Source organism: Eucyclogobius newberryi, unplaced genomic scaffold (genome assembly GCF_026437365.1).
Source record: "Eucyclogobius newberryi isolate DKJ021-1_F unplaced genomic scaffold, fEucNew1.0.hap1 SCAF_17, whole genome shotgun sequence".
Classification (NCBI taxonomy): Eukaryota; Metazoa; Chordata; class Actinopteri; order Gobiiformes; family Gobiidae; genus Eucyclogobius; species Eucyclogobius newberryi.
In genome coordinates this window covers 27,206,669-27,223,223 of record NW_027315801.1, presented here as the reverse complement: position 1 = coordinate 27,223,223, position 16,555 = coordinate 27,206,669, and the positions used below count along the sequence as shown (strand labels likewise).

At 42.8% G+C, this 16,555-nt stretch overlaps 1 protein-coding gene across 1 annotated transcript in view; it reads left to right on the top strand.

The window, feature by feature from the left end:
• LOC140363272 (metabotropic glutamate receptor 7-like) overlaps window positions 1–16,555 on the top strand; it is a 101,808-nt gene that overhangs the window by 47,751 nt on the left and 37,502 nt on the right. Inside the window, exons 3-5 of the mRNA XM_072449745.1 lie at window positions 6,601–6,736; window positions 7,517–7,671; window positions 14,459–14,596. Coding sequence (XP_072305846.1) covers window positions 6,601–6,736; window positions 7,517–7,671; window positions 14,459–14,596 — 429 coding nt within the window. The remainder of the gene's footprint in view (window positions 1–6,600; window positions 6,737–7,516; window positions 7,672–14,458; window positions 14,597–16,555) is intronic.

Below are 16,555 nucleotides of genomic sequence, written 5' to 3'. Positions count from 1 at the left end.
CTCGGGCATCTGTTCCGGATGCCTCCTGGGCGCCTCCCTCGGGAGGTGTTTCAGGCATGTCCCACCGGGAAGAGGCCCCGGGGAAGAGCCAGGACACGCTGGAGAGACTATGTCTCTCGGCTGGCCTGGGAACGCCTCGGGATCCCCCCGGAGGAGTTAGAGGAAGTGTCTGGGGAGAAGGAGGTCTGGGAGTCCCTGCTCAGACTGCTGCCCCCGCGACCCGGCCCCGGATAAAGCGGCAGAAGATGGATGGATGGATGGATGGATGGATTGAGAACCTTGGTCTTACTGTGATATATTTATTTTGTTGCTGCAATCAATTAGCGGTATAGCCAATATCAATATTGTGGTATCGATAGTTTTGAGATGTATCATAGCCCTGAATTTGTTTTGAGCAACCGTGCAGACACTATTGATAACCAATGCATTATCATTTATATGATGATAATTTATCAACACATTTATTACAGATGAAATCGAGTCCTTATTTATTTATTTATTTATTTTTAACTTTTATTTCAATCTGACTTGTGATCCATAGTTTTGTAGTGAATGAGAGCAGGAATAATTATGGTTTTAGAGTCGGCACAGACCTAAGAGCCATAGATACTGGGAAATGATCTAGTGTCCAGTGGACAGTAACCAGAAAAACCAAGGTAAATGAATGAAAATTGTCTTGGCATATTATACACATAAATCGTCTGAATACGACACTAGATTTCAAGGAAGTCCATAAAACCATTCCTAAATTAGAACCTACAGTAAAATTGCCGGCCATTTCCAGTCTCTGATCTCTCATCTGCAGCGTGAGACAAAGCTTTACTGCCTGAGCAGTCTCATGCTCCCAGTGACAGGTGAGGTCCAGCCCACTGCAAGTCTCTGGGGTTCACTCAGTCCTGTATTTTCCCAGCTGCTCTCACTGCTGCCTGCTCTCTGACAAACTGTCCATCAGCCGCACTGACGCATCCACATGGGCTGTTCTTTCTATACAATTGAACCATTCAGATTCCTGTATCCACTAGATTTGATTTTGTCACAACTGTCCATGGAAAATGAAAGTGATTTACAGAAGATGCACATATCGCAGATGCAGTATGATATTGCAAAATCAGCAATTAGAATACAGTGAACATGTACTTTCTCTTGATTTTTGAGGGTAAAGGAACAGGGAAAGTTCGGTGGATCTGAAAATCATCTGAGAAATGATTCAGCCCTGGTTTTACTCCAACTAATTGGTATGATTAAGACTTTGTTGTTATTATTTCTTAAATTTTTTGTTAAACTATTTTTTTTATTGCACATTGACTTTAAATACATAATCAACCAAATAAATGTTGAAATACGGTGACTGGTTTATAGATTATATGTATAATCTCTCTCTCTCTCTCTCTCTCTCTATATATATATATATATATATATATATATATATATATATATATATATATATATATATATATATATAAAAAAAAAAATAATAATAATAATTTTGTTATTATTTATTGTTAATGCTGTAGCAAAATGCCACAGTTCTATTTCCAGTTATTATTACTCTTATCATTTAATTGAAGCGTGGCACATGAGGTCACTTTTGAAATGTTGAAATGGTACTCAACGGTAAAAGTCGTAAAGTACTAATTTTTTTTATTATTTTTTTTATTGCCCAAATAAATGACTTTCTCTTATCTAGTCACAGCATATTCATCTCATATTTCATCTGCCTGTAACATTTCATTTCCAGCCAGTCCATAAAACCACTCTTAACTTCAAACATGCCATAAAAATGAGCAGAAATCTTTGAGTCTGCCTCACACACACACACACACACACACACTGACCACCCCTCTGCCTGACTGACATAGAGTGTGGGCTATTCTTTCTACAGTCATTCAATAATTTAGCCCTCTCTGCTGCTGAAGCTCCAGTCAGCCACCTTCAGAGGAGCCTGAAGCGTTCTCAGCCTATAAAGACTTAAAGAGGGCTGTTCTAAATGTCCCTCATCTTCATCATTGGCTCTTGTGGTGTGCGCTGGTATTATTGACTGCTGTGACCTATAATACATCTCCACTCAAGGCTGTTAAAGCGCTATAAGTCTTCCGACACACCAGAAGCCCTGTATCATAATAGACTTAATGCATTTTCATGAGACCGGCATTCCTACTGCATTAACCCTTTACAGCCTTTGCCCATGGGATTAATGTGCGGGTGACAACAAGAAAGTACCTGCTGTAACTCATACATGACACAAAACTAAGAAGATTTATTAACCTCAGTTTTGATTTATCATAACTTAATTAGACAAGGAGGTCTAATTCAATGCGGGATAACAATAGTTGGTTCATCTTCCAGTAGCTGTAGGTGCTGAAGATCTGTAGTTGTTTAGTCAATCTAGTCTTTAGTCGACAAAAAAGTTGTATTAGTTGACCAATTATCGGGATTAATATTATCTACATAGATCGCAGCAGAAAGGAGAAGATTTGGAGTGAGTTCGTTTGACATTTATAACGCGTGAATTTTTACACTAGTTGTTTTCTGTACAATCTTTTGTGTAATCTTGTGGACTCATCAGTGAACTTTAAGTCGGAAACACAGTCAGATCACAGAGATGCTTAAAAGTTTTGAGAGTTTTTCCCAGCACAACGCCCACTTTTAGTTGACCAAATGATGCACAGAGCAGGGGCCTCATCTATAAAAAATTGAGAAAGTTTACTGAGCTAGTGCATTGTCTAAGTGACCACTAGAGACTCACGCCACACAAACTTCTGATTTATAAAACACTCTGTGCACAGTCCACCTCGCAATTTGTGCCTTATAGATCCCACCTGCAGCTGCAATCTGCCCACGCGAACCCACGTCATGTCACGCCCTCTCCACGCCTCCAAAACCCCATAACATGAGCCAATAATCAGTGAGTTTGACCCACTCAGACCCGGGGGACAGAGAGGGAGGAGGCACTGCACGTAGAAGCAGTCACATCAAGCTTTATGACAAATAAATAAAAGTGATTGTGACGACTCATCCTTCTCAAATTAACTTTTTTGGTCACCTACATTACTATTAGAAGGCTATTTTGTTATCTGTTTTTATTATTAATCTGTTTCTGTACCTAATCTGTGTTGCACCACTGAACTTTCCCCGTTGTGGGACAAATAAAGGTTATTTTATCTTATCTTATCTACTCTTATGATGGAATGAGATGTGCATTAGGTTATTATTGTTCACGCACAATAATACGTGCACGTGGAGGTCCTAAAGGTCATAGAAGGGGGCAGTGAGCACGGATGCCCTTCCTGACAGAGCAAAAGCAGCTGAAGGGACAAACACAGACAAGTGCAGGAAGAACAAAAACACAAAAGCGTGTGACACATAAAGCTCTTTTTCTGGCAATAAAACTGTGTGTGGAATGTAAAAACGTTAGTCACTTCTATGAGTCCACGCGCCTCAGTCTGGCAAAGACATTATTTCATTTATTTAAACAGAGGGACCCTTGTGAGCAAGCTGTCTGCAAATAATGAAGGGAATTCTGGGTCTGGGTCAGGTTCAAGTCGCGCGGTGGGTGCGAAAAAGATAAATGAACGTGTTGGATCTGTGTCTTCTCTCAGCGCTTCATTAAACCAAACCTCCCTCACGTGCGCCGTCTGAAGGAGGAGTTTTCTCTCATTGTTTCATGAATTCATTTTACGATTCAGAGGATTGTCTTCGCGGTTTCACAGCGAGGACTGAGAGTGAGCGTCGGGAATGTGCTCATGCAGGAGTGCGCACGACTTCATATGTGTCATGTGTTGTCCAGAATGATGAGTGGAAGAAACGGCCCTTCTCCGTGTTTAGGCCATCTTCTGTTAAATATGGTAATCTCTCTGAATAACCACATGCCAAAGATCATCACTCATCTATATCCACTTGTCCCCCACCCCTCTGGCATTGTCCCTAGAGGTGCTTGGGTGCTATAGAATTAGAAATATATATAAAAAAAATACATTATAAAAAGGTAATATCCAAGCAGCCTGAAATCAATCCAGAAAATAATTATTAAATAACCCAACCCATGTCATTCATACACACGTATTGATTATTATACACTTATTGAACACCTTTACACGCTTTCTTAAAACTCCATGTTGCTTTAATTGTGACTTATTTACTGAATACATTTACACTTTAAAATGCATATGTTAAAATGAGTTATCCAAAATGCACAGTCAATAGTTTTTTCTGAGGGTTGAAGTCATTATAATGAGACAGAGCTTCCTCCCTCAGAGACCTCCGACATAAACCTCTGCATCCATGTAACGCTCTAACAGGATGCAACACAGCCCACAGCTGCGGCAGCCGACCAAGCACCAAACAAACCCTCCTTTTATGGAACAGCCACATTCCAGCGGCTTTACAGTAGCCTGATTTAGCCTTAGACATAAATCTGATGGTTATTGTCATTTATAAACACAGATGTTTAACAATGTTAAGTTGTATATTCAAATGAGCACGACAGACGAACCAATCAGAGAAATGCGCAACAAGCAAAGCACTAAACTGCTATATATATACTTTGTTCTGAACGTTATGAGAATGTTTGAGAGGAGACATCTTTTGCATTTGAGAGACACAATTAGCAGCTGGGATTTGAACGTCCCAAATTAGGAGAGTTACACCGACACAAGCGCGATGTACGCATTAAATTTTGTGGTAATGCTGTAACATTTAGGTTAGGGAAATGTCTCCACGCTAAAATAATCCTGATTAACACATAATAAAAGTGAAATAAAACTGTATTCCTTCCTTGTTGACAGAGTTCTTCGACGGTAACAGCAATTGCTATTCCACGGATAGGAGTCACTTTATGTGTCTCTGTTTTGCATACATACAATGGACTCTTCTTACATACAAAGCGTGTCAGACATGAGTTAGGTAAAGCCCAGTGTCTGCTGATGCTAATGATATGAATGGTGAAAAGGGGGTCGGGCTGTTGTCGTTTTGCCGTCTCTTGCCTTAAGAAATGTTGTAGTAAACCGACTTGTGATGTGCAACGTGCCAACTAAAAGCTGTTTATATCAAAGTAATGAGGCTGAGGAGACGGGCAATTAGGGGATTCTTCCATTTCTGCATTCAGCGGGCCTCAGACTGAAGGTTATTTGGGAAGAGCCTGAGTGGGAGAGTTTTAATTGGTTTGGGCAAAGCTGAACTGTATAATCTCAAATTTACTGTACAATATTAGAACTTTTACAGTTTGTGTTTATCCACACTGCTACAAAGGTGAGAGACTTGTTATAGCTGCACTGAAGGGAAACAATGCATTTTATGAGAGGATTTATTTTACTCAACACCTCTAAGTAATAAAGCCAGTCATTTTATTTAACATACTAAACATACTTAAAGCTCAAGAGACTTATTAAGACAGGCGTTTGAGACCAAGATTGTTCGGATTTAGTCAGAATTGACGTAAACCCTGGTTTTAACCTGGTTGAGCCCTACATTAGTCCCTGTCTTAACCTGGATTAGACACTCATTTTGTCCTGGTTTAGGCATAGTATATGGTATAGTTGTATTATAAAAAAAAAGGATACCAAGAAACTAGCTATTGATTTGAAACAATAGCCTACTGAAAAAAATCCCAGGACAAAACTTTCTGAACAGTTTTAGAATTGTTTTGATCTTTTATCAGAACTAGACCACATGGTGTTATTAAAGAAACAAGTGATATTCAAATTTGAAGAAAAAAAAAGAATTGCTACAAGCTAATCTGATTGATAATGCACCCCAAACACCAAGTAGATACTTAGAATGACGGAGACGCAATCAGGCATCTTCGTCCCATACAAATTCATTAGCGATGACCTGCCGCACAATGATTTATTGCCGGCATTAATATCCTCATTGTTGTTTTATTCCTGCCCGCTATCTGATTGGTTTGACTTCCAATAGAGATGTATGATAATGACTGTAAATGGAAAGTCAATGCCGTCTGTTAGATTCACTCAGATCCATAATGCAAAATGTGTAGCTTTCTGTCATCCCGGCTGGTGTGGATTATTGGATTTGCTCCAGCAGATTTGCCTATAACGCTCACTATGAGGAAGAGACCCAGTTGGAGAGCACAGTTTGAGTGTTACAAAGCCTACTGGATGGAAAGAAGGAATAAACAAAATATGACTAGAGTCTTTGGAATGCTACCATTTTATTGTAGTGTGCTGCGCAAATGCCTTAGTTTAAAGGGGCACTATGTAACTTTTCGGGTGAGGGGGGGATTGTTGGTTTGCCTGGAATGTTCCGTAGTAGTATGAATTAAATTATAGGTTTTTATTACATTCTTACTGTGAGAAGAACGGCTCCTCCATGAGAAACATTTTGCACCTTAAAGAAGCGATATTAGCAACGAAAGATGAACATACTGTAACATACAAAAGTGCAAATAGGAAAATTAAACTGCATTCCCCCCCCCCCCCCCCCCCCCCCCCCCCCCCCCCCCATTGTGCATCACAGCTCTAATCTGCAAAAAAGACAACCAAACACCAAAAACAGAGATCTTACAAACCCACCAGTGAAAAACACATATTTTTGCACGCCGATTGTTACCTTATCACCTCTTTCTCCTGTTCCACTATTCAGGTGGGATCTGCATCGCCCAGTCTCTGAAAATTCCCCACAACCCAAAGCTGGAGGATTACGACAAAGGCGTCCAACAGTTACTGGAGTCTCCGCACGCTCGAGCCGTCATCATCTTCGCTAGTGACGAGGACATACGGTAAATGTAACGGCCCCATCTGGGAATGAGGAGATATGTTCACGCATTTAATCTAAGCTCCTGGAGATAAGCTGGAAGGAAACATGGTGTTCTGAGCCTGCGTCATCAGGACTGTAAATGGCAGGTTACCAATTTTGTAGCACGTTTGTTGTTAAAAAAGAAAAGGTAATTATTCTTAAATGTGTTAGTAATGAATTCAAATACTCAATTTCAACTCACCAGACAGCATTAATGGTCTATTTGTTGCTTTGCAAGTAATTCATGCCGTTGTGATCAAACATCCAACCTTTGTGATCTATTCTTAATTTATATTTGGACATAATAGCTTTGTGACTCGAGTGAACATGCATAGAATTACTGTAATTAAGTTATCTAAATTGGAGTAGCGTTGAACTAGTCAAATGCAAATTGAGAAATATTACACTTGAATTAGGACAAATATTTATTCTTATTGCATCTAAAATGACAAATCTCTTCTCAAATAAATTGTCAGAAATTATATTAAAATGCACACAAGCTCTTGAAATGACAAGTTGCTGACATTGAATCAGCCAAACACCGATTCCATTGCATTTCATTACTTGCAGGTAAATTTTTGTTACATTTTCACATCTTTTCTGCAACGATGAAGTTGAACACACTTTGTTCGACCTAAACACTTGTAGATTTGCTCGTACAAAGATCTAATTTTCGCACTGGCACTTCGCAGATTACCTCCGCGGTTCATCTTCTGCTCTCCCTGTCATGTCTTCTAACCCAAACCTGATCTCTGTGCTCCAGGGGAATTCTGAATGCGACCAAGCGGGCCAATCAGGTGGGACACTTCCTGTGGATTGGCTCTGACAGCTGGGGAGCTAAGGGCAGCCCAATCCACCAGCTCGAAGACGTCGCAACGGGCGCCATCACAATCTTACCCAAACGCTCTTCTATCAGAGGTACATTCAGTGCAGCAGGGAGCACTTTATACTTAAGTAATAGCTCCCAAAATACAATTTACCCATATCTATTCTTGTTAGTGTATTGCCAACGTGTTTGTTTTCTCTTAATGAATGACAAACTTCTTAAAAAGTCACTGCGGTGTAGAGAAAATGTTTCAGATGCTGATTACAAAACATTCTGTGAGATATTGTATTCGCTAATGAAGGGGGTTTGGTGCAGATGACAAAGTTGCAACGCAGAGAAGCAACATCAAAACTAGAAGCAATTAGCGAGTCGTCTCTTCTTGATTTATTAAACGGTAAATGTCTCTCAACAGACCGGTGTATTTGAGTCTTTATGATATAGTCCAATCAACCCAAACCAGGCACAGAGAGTGCAGAGGCAAAAGGAAAAAGAGCAGTCTGTCGAAAGCCAGTCTGGTGCTACCCGGTGGTGGAGTGGTTAAGGCGGCAGCACATGTGCCAGAGTCCATGTGTAGCCGGCCTCTCTGACAGTTTGCTGCGCGTCCTCCCTTCTCTCATTCCCATTTCACGCTGAACTGTCCTGTCTTATAAAGTCATGGGGCCAAAAAATCTTGCATTTGTCCCGTTCTCTGTCAAAAAAAATCAACATCACTGCTATTGTTAGTCTGTCCATTTAGTTATTTCAGTCCAGTCCTTGAACGCCGGCTCCGTCCCTGTCATTCATCTCCTTGTCATTACATTTTCTGCTCTAGCCACAAGTGCGTTCCACAGGTATCCATCTATCCCTTCTATTGTTGGAGTTTTACACATCTGAGATAAATTGCATTTATGTTTTCCCATTCTTCATCAGTTCATCATTTATTTTTTAAACACCCAATAGTATTGATCTGAAATACATTGGAATAGGTTTGAGATGATTTCCCTGGATAGTATGATGTATAAGCGTTAATAAAAAAGAAATGAGGGGGAAATCTTGTGTTGTCTTATTTCTTGGTTCTAATAACTCCTAGCAATTGAATAGCTACAATGTATGGATACCAAGTATATTTACCAGCTGAATCCCTGGCCACTGTTAAATTTATGCCAAAGGCTACTCTTCCTTCACCCTTTGCCCCGTGTGCCTGGTCTCCTCATCTATTTCTACTCGAGTTAGCAATTTCCTGCATTTCTCAAAAGGCCTTTCATCGATCCTGGGAGAACAAGCTTGACCTTGTGTCTACTTTTGGCCGTGAATTGTACCCGACATAAGTGACTGCGGACAAATTGGCTACATGTGACTCTTACAGTAAATGTGCTTTGGTTTTAACTGCAACGAGACATTAAATGTTTCTGATTCTTGAAAATTGGCACTTATGGTCGCTTGTAGGTTGATGCAGCCAACAGTCAGGCGCAGTTTAAGTGTTCATTAATCTAATCCAACCACATAAAAGGGAATAAAGCCTATGTCAAATACAGAATGTTGTAAACCTGTGTGTATATCTGCAAAAGAAAAGCTAAAGAAAAATAAAATCAATTGGTTGTTTTAGTTAATAGATGTTTTCCCAGTTAAGACTGAGGCGACGTTCATGGGTTTGTTATTAATGCATTTATTTGATTTAACTGGCAGTCTGATATGTTTTTTGCACTGAATTACTATTAAACCAGGTGTAATGAGCAAAAAGTAAGGTTAGCACTATGTCAGCAACATTCGTTCTAAAATTTTATTCAATAAGATTTCACTGTTGTTTGTCAAAAAGCAGGAATAATATTCCTTTTCACAAAAAAAGTTACACAAACATTTTCTTGTGGCATCCTTTATTCCACAACATCTTCCTTCCCATCTTCCTGCCATGGAGAAAATAATCTTCTTTTTACACAACGCTGAGCTGCTGTATTCCTTTAAGACTTTCGGAAGCATTGATTTTCCTTGTCCCAAATTCCCGCATGAATGGCTGTTTTAAGTGTGTGTTCAGGAGTTAAATAGCCCCCTATTTGGTGGGTCAAACAAAAGCGGAGACTCAAATTAGTCAAATGTACTGCCACATTGGACACAGCATGTTCTAATTCCCTGCGAGCTTAGTTCATTTTAGATTCCATTCACTGCAGCTTAATAAAAGCACTTATCATTACAATATTATAATAGCAGAAAGTTTGGAGTTTTATAAAGCTCATTCATTAGGGGAGGTCTGTCCAAGACAATGCAGAGAAATGGAGGCAGAAAAATACAATCTTACATAAATCACTGATAGACATTTTAAAAGGTAAATCTGCTGAGTCGTTGAATCCTGATCAGGGAGCACCTTCTCTCTATCTTCACCGTGAAAATTGCAAAATGGTAGTTTTGCAATAGTTTGGAGCGTGAGCTATTTTGTTGCTTACTCTTCTGTCCTTGGGCAAGACATTTCAACCACCTCGTCTGTATAAATATCTACATTAATCTAATGGATGTGTGTTTAATTGTAGTCGGAGAAGATGTAGACACCAATTGCTGCCTCAAGACAACTGCAGCATGTGAAATGTATCCTCCAAGTGTAGATAAACAAAAGAAATATATAATAAACTAGAAAAGGAACATTATTCTTTCCCAGTTTCCACATAAAACTTGAACAGATTCTTTGACCATAAATCTGACTGTATGTCGTCCCCGTTGCGTTTCCTGACCCACATTAAACAAAGCAAAAATAGTGCATATACGCAAATTTTTCCAGCCTCCATTGTTTCCGCAGTTAATCTCTCCTGCAGCTAATTCATCAGACCCATATCATGTAAGGTACATGGCTCACTCCATCAATATCTGCTGTAATAGGTTTTATGAACATGTACACTTGCAGGTTCCTCCCGCCCCGGGCTGCAGTCTGTGTGGCGCCACTTACACTCCCTGCCTTATTTATCAGGCTTTCTGTTTTTAATTAATGCCATTTCCTAGATGAAAGAAGAGATTATGGCTCTTTGGGGCCAGGGAGGAAGAGGAACCACCACTACAATGAAATTTTGATGAAGCAAGCCTGTGATGATTTGCTGGCCTTGCACACATTACCTGTTTTGCCTCTTTGCTGCCGGTTTGAATTGGTCTTTACAATTAGCGAGATTTTTATATAAGATTATTCGGTTAATTTTTCAGGTCACAATGAATAAGTAAGACCTAAGTTTAAGATTAAATTAATTAATTTAAATTGAATCTGCTATACTCAAAGCATTGGGGGTCGCAAGATGATTTCATAATGACATTTTAAAATAGTGACACTGTATTAAATCTATTTTGTTTGTTATAGTGAAATTGGGTTGGATAACATAATAAACTACTAAAATATATACAAATAAACATAATTTTGAAATATTTACAACTTGAAATTAGTGGTCCCAGCCTGAAAAGTTTGGACACCCCTGGTAACTTATTAGGCAACACTATCCATCCATCCATCCATCTTCTGCTGCTTTATCCGGGGCCGGGTCGCGGGGGCAGCAGTCTGAGCAGGGACTCCCAGACTTCCTTCTCCCCAAACACTTCCTCTAACTCCTCCGGGGGGATCCCGAGGCGTTCCCAGGCCAGCCGAGAGACATAGTCTCTCCAGCGTGTCCTGGGTCTTCCCCGGGGCCTCTTCCCGGTGGGACATGCCTGAAACACCTCTCTAGGGAGGCGCCCAGGAGGCATCCGGAACAGATGCCCGAGCCACCTCAGCTGGCTCCTCTCGACGTGGAGGAGCAGCGGCTCTACTCCGAGCTCCCCCCGTGTGGCCGAGCTCCTCACCTTATCTCTAAGGAAGCGCCCAGCCACCCGGCGGAGGAAGCTCATTTCGACCGCTTGTATCCGCGATCTTGTTCTTTCGGTAACTACCCAAAGCTCATGACCATAGGTGAGGGTAGGAACTTAGACCGACCGGTAAATAGAGAGCTTTGCCTCTCGGCTCAGCTCCCTCTTTACCACAACGGTCCGATGCAGCGACTGCATCACTGCAGCCGCTGCACCGATCCGCCTGTCGATCTCACGCTCCATCCTTCCCTCACTCGTGAACAAGACCCCGAGATACTTGAACTCCTCCACTTGGGGCAAGGACACCCCACCCACCTGGAGAGGGCAAGCCACCTTTTTCCGGTCGAGAACCATGGCCTCGGATTTGGAGGTGCTGATTCTCATCCCAGCCGCTTCACACTCGGCTGCAAACCGTCCCAGTGCATGTTGCAGGTCTGGGTTTGATGGAGCCATCAGGACAACATCGTCTGCAAACAGCAGAGATGAGATCCTGTGGTCCCCAAACCGGACACCCTCCGACCCCTGACTGCGCCTAGAAATTCTGTCCATAAAAATTATGAACAGAACCGGTGACAAAGGGCAGCCCTGGCGGAGTCCAACATGCACTGGGAAAAGGTCTGACTTACTGCCGGCAATGCGAACACAGCTCCTGCTCCGGTCATACAGGGACCGGACAGCCCTGAGCAAAGGGCCCCGGACCCCGTACTCCCGGAGCACCCCCCAAAGGACACCCGAGGGACACGGTCGAAAGCCTTCTCCAGATCCACAAAGCACATGTGGACTGGTTGGGCAAACTCCCATGAACCCTCGAGCACCCGATGGAGGGTATAGAGCTGGTCCAGTGTTCCACGACCGGGACGAAAACCACTCTGCTCCTCCTGAATCCGAGGTTTGACTATCGGTCGGATTCTCCTCTCCAGTACCTTGGAATAGACCTTACCCGGGAGGCTGAGGAGTGTGATCTCTCTGTAGTTGGAACACACCCTCCGGTCCCCCTTCTTGAACAGAGGGACCACCACCCCGGTCTGCCAGTCCAGAGGCACGGTCCCCGAACGCTACGCGATGTTGCAGAGACGTGTCAAACAAGACAGTCCTACAACATCCAGATACTTTAGGTACTCAGGGCAGATCTCATCCACCCCCGGAGCCCTGCCACCGAGGAGTTTGCGAACAACCTCAGTGACTTCAGCTTGGGTGATGGATGAGCCAGCCTCCGAGTCCCCGGTCTCTACTTCCTCTTCGGAAGACGTGACTGAGGGATTAAGGAGATCCTCAAAGTATTCCTTCCACCGTCCGACGACATCCCCAGACGAGGTCAGCAGGCCTCCACCCGCACCGTAAACGGTGTTGGTGAGACACTGCTTCCCCCTCCTGAGGCGCCGGACGGTTTGCCAGAATTTCTTTGGTGCCGATCGATAGTCCTCCTCCATGGCCTCCCCGAACTCCTCCCAGGCTCAGGTTTTTGCCTCTGCGACAGCACGAGCCGCGGCTCGCTTGGCCTGCCGATACCCGTCGATGACCTCCGGAGACCTACAAGCCAGGGTGGCCTGATAGGCCTCCTTCTTCAGTCCGACGGCATCCCTTACTTCCGGTGTCCACCACCGGGTTCGGGGGTTGCCGCCACGACAGGCACCGGAGACCTTGCGACCACAACTCCGAGCAGCCGCATCAACAATGGAGGCGGAGAACATGGTCCACTCGGACTCAATGTCCCCAGCCTCCCCCGGGACATTGGAGAAGCTCTCTCGGAGGTGCGAGTTGAATACCCTACTGACAGAGGGCTCCACTAGACGTTCCCATCAGACCCTGAGTTTACCCCTTCACCGGGGTAAACTCCAACACGTGGCGGCTGAGCTGAGGGGCTATAAGCAAGCCCACACCAGCCCGCCGCCTCTCCCCGCGGGCAACACCAGAGAAGTGAAGCGTCCAGCCCCTCTCGAGGACATGGGTTCCAGAGCCCAAACTGTGCGTGGAGGTGAGGCCAACTATATCTAGTCGGTATCGCTCAACCTCCCGCACAAGCTCAGGCTCTTTCCCCCCCAGCGAGGTGACATTCCATGTCCCCAGAGTTAGTCTCTGTGTCTGGAGATCTGGTCGCCGAGGCCCCTGCCGTCGACTGCCGCCCAGATCTCTCTGCACCGGCCCCTTATGGATCCTCTTGCGGGTGGTGGACCCACGGAATGGCGGCCCCACGTCGCTCTTTCGGGCTGTGCCCGGCCGGGCCCCGTGGGGTAAGACCCGGCCACCAGGCGCTCGCCATGGAGCACCCATCCCAGGCCTGGCTCCAGGATGGGACCCCGGTGACGCCGATCCGGGCGACGTAAACTGCCTTGTTCTTGTTGTCATCATAGAGGGCTTCTGAACCGATCTTTGTCTGACCCGTCACCTAGGACCTGTTTGCCTTGGGAGACCCTACCAGGGGCATGAAGCCCCCGACAACATAGCTCCCGGGATCATTCGGGCACTCAAACCCCTCCACCACGTTAAGGTGTCGGTTCAAGGAGAGGGAACACTAGGCAACACTAATGAAAGTAAATTAAGATATCACTGTTGTCTACTTGTGGTGTCTATAATTATAAACAATCGTAAAATCGTGATGTTTTTGCTCACATTAATCATTGCACTGGGGGACGAGCAGGTCGAATCACACACTTCTCACCCTGGACACGGACTATTTGAGCCACTTCCCTCAGGCAGGAGGCTACGGTCCATCCGGACCAGAACCTCCCGCCACAAGAACAGTTTCTTTCCCTCTGCCCTTGGACTCATGAACACTTAACATCTGCCACTTTAACAACTATTCAGACCAAGAATCAATCATGCACTGCTCATTTTTCAGAAATTGTGTATATAAACCAACCGTTATTGAAACCATGTCTATGTTATTTTATTTGTATGCTGCCCTTTTTTATATATTTTGCTAGTCTTATTATTTATTGTTTTGTGTTGCACCTTAATGCCAAAGCAAGTTCCTAGTTTGTGAATTATGTTCACTGACAATGGCAATAAAGCCCTTCTGATTCTGATTCTGACCCGACAAAAATGTTGCATCGTGCGTACCTTATGTTTTGTTGCTTTGTTTTTCTCCAGGTTTTGATGAATACTTTACTGGCCTGACCCTTGAGAACAACCGAAGAAACGTATGGTTTGCCGAGTTTTGGGAGGAAAACTTCAACTGTCGACTCCTGAGTACTTCAAAGAAAGAGGATACGAGTCGGAAATGCACAGGTAATTAATTAAACACACATAGCAACTCCTTTAAGCTCCCATTTGTGATTTCCATGTATTGAGACCAAATTCAACCACAAGAATGGCAAGTCAGTGACCAAATCTATATATGGACAAATATAGACACAAATAGGTCTAATATCATACTAAATTGTGACTAAACCACAACTTATAAAACCAACAAGAGGAGAATCACTGTAAAAGTATAAAAACCCAAACACCTGAAATAAAAAAATAAAAAAGATGACGTAAAAACATGCCACGAGTTGTGTCTGTCTCAGTGCGTTCTAATGCCTGTGTGAATGTCAGATGGATGCGTTCTTGACCTTTTGTCCACATTACATGCTCCACATAGAGGTGTATTTTTCAGCTCTGGTCTCCACAGTGAAAGTGTAGCACCAGGTGTTTTGCCCAGCGGGTGCAGGCGGGACGGTTATTATTAGACCGAACCACATTTCCACACAATGTCGACTGCTGCGCCCAATACCTGTGTTTTACATTGTCAAGCCCAGTCACCTTCTCACCGTCTCCTGTGGCCTGCATTATTTTAGCCGCAAATTGGTTTCTGTAACATTTAGCACCGAAACATTAGTGGTAACGACTTTCTTTTTTTAGCTTTATTAGGGTTGCATGAAATGGGCATCAAATTGTCAGAGTCAGGTATTAATCGAACAACTTCTATAATCCAACATACAAATCTTTTCATGATCAAGTTTTTATTGAATTGTGCATTTTTTCATTGACAACATCACATTACAAAAAAAGCTCAAAAAACACATCGAAAGCACAATTCAATTATTTTCCAATTTGTCCTCCCCCCTTCCCCCCATGAGTCCCTCACTTCTGTGTACCAAAAAAACAACAACATAAAAAATAAAGGAAAACTCAGCTGTATTCATGATGATCAGAAGTAGTATACATGGTAGTACATGGTAGTAATGGTAGTAATGAAATCCATAGCGGCAATAACCACAGTAATAATAATAGTGGCCAGAACAAAAAACAAAAAACCCTGCTGTCCTGGTAACACAAATGTTCCTATATGTATAGATACATGCATGTACTTGCCCAGCATGTATACTCAACATACATATCTATGTACAGTTTACTATAAAATAACAACATTGATACCTTGCACTTATGGAGCCTGTAATCGATACGAGCGGTCGTGGTTCTGTTTATGTGTTTGACTTTTAACAAAAAGAGTGAGGAGGGAGGTCTGTTGAAAGGTATCAATATGCCTCAGATGCTTTTTGACCTTCTCTGCTTTATGATTCCCACATTGATAACAGATGCCATTTCTAGTACAACACGCACCTTCTATCCAGGTGGAACGAGCAAATATATAATGTATTGCATGTATTGTTTGGCAATAATTTATGACAGGGCTGAAAATTGCCTAAAGTGAACATAAGTCACATAGTGTTACCTTTCATTCATCATTCATTTCATTTGTTTTAGCAATTGTTTTTTTGACATTCAAAGTCACAGTTAAGTAAACTTGCCCAACAGAGAAATTCTGTCCCCCCTTTACTAGAAATAAAGTTGAAAAACGGTGTGATCCATTTGTCCAGGAGTGATCCCTTGTAGAAAATGGTTTCAAAGGTTGTCATCTGGCCAATTGAGAGTTTTAGAATCAAGCAAGTTTCATTATCCATCTGAAAGTAATTTTAAATCAAAGTAGCTGGTCCAAGAAGCTCCTTAGATGTTTAAAACATTGTCCAGATGACTACCTTTGAAACTTTTCTCTGATAAAACTTGACATACAAAACTCCTTTTGCACAATACACAGAGCAGCACATAAATGCTGCTCATACATTCAAAGGTTATCTTTGGTCTGAGAAATGAGCTGAAATGTCAACACTCTTGCCTCTGACCTCCTTCAATTTATGCAAGTTTCACTTTTGCATATTCAGCAACTTTGTGAACAAGACTCTGCCTCTGAGTTTGGTTATGATA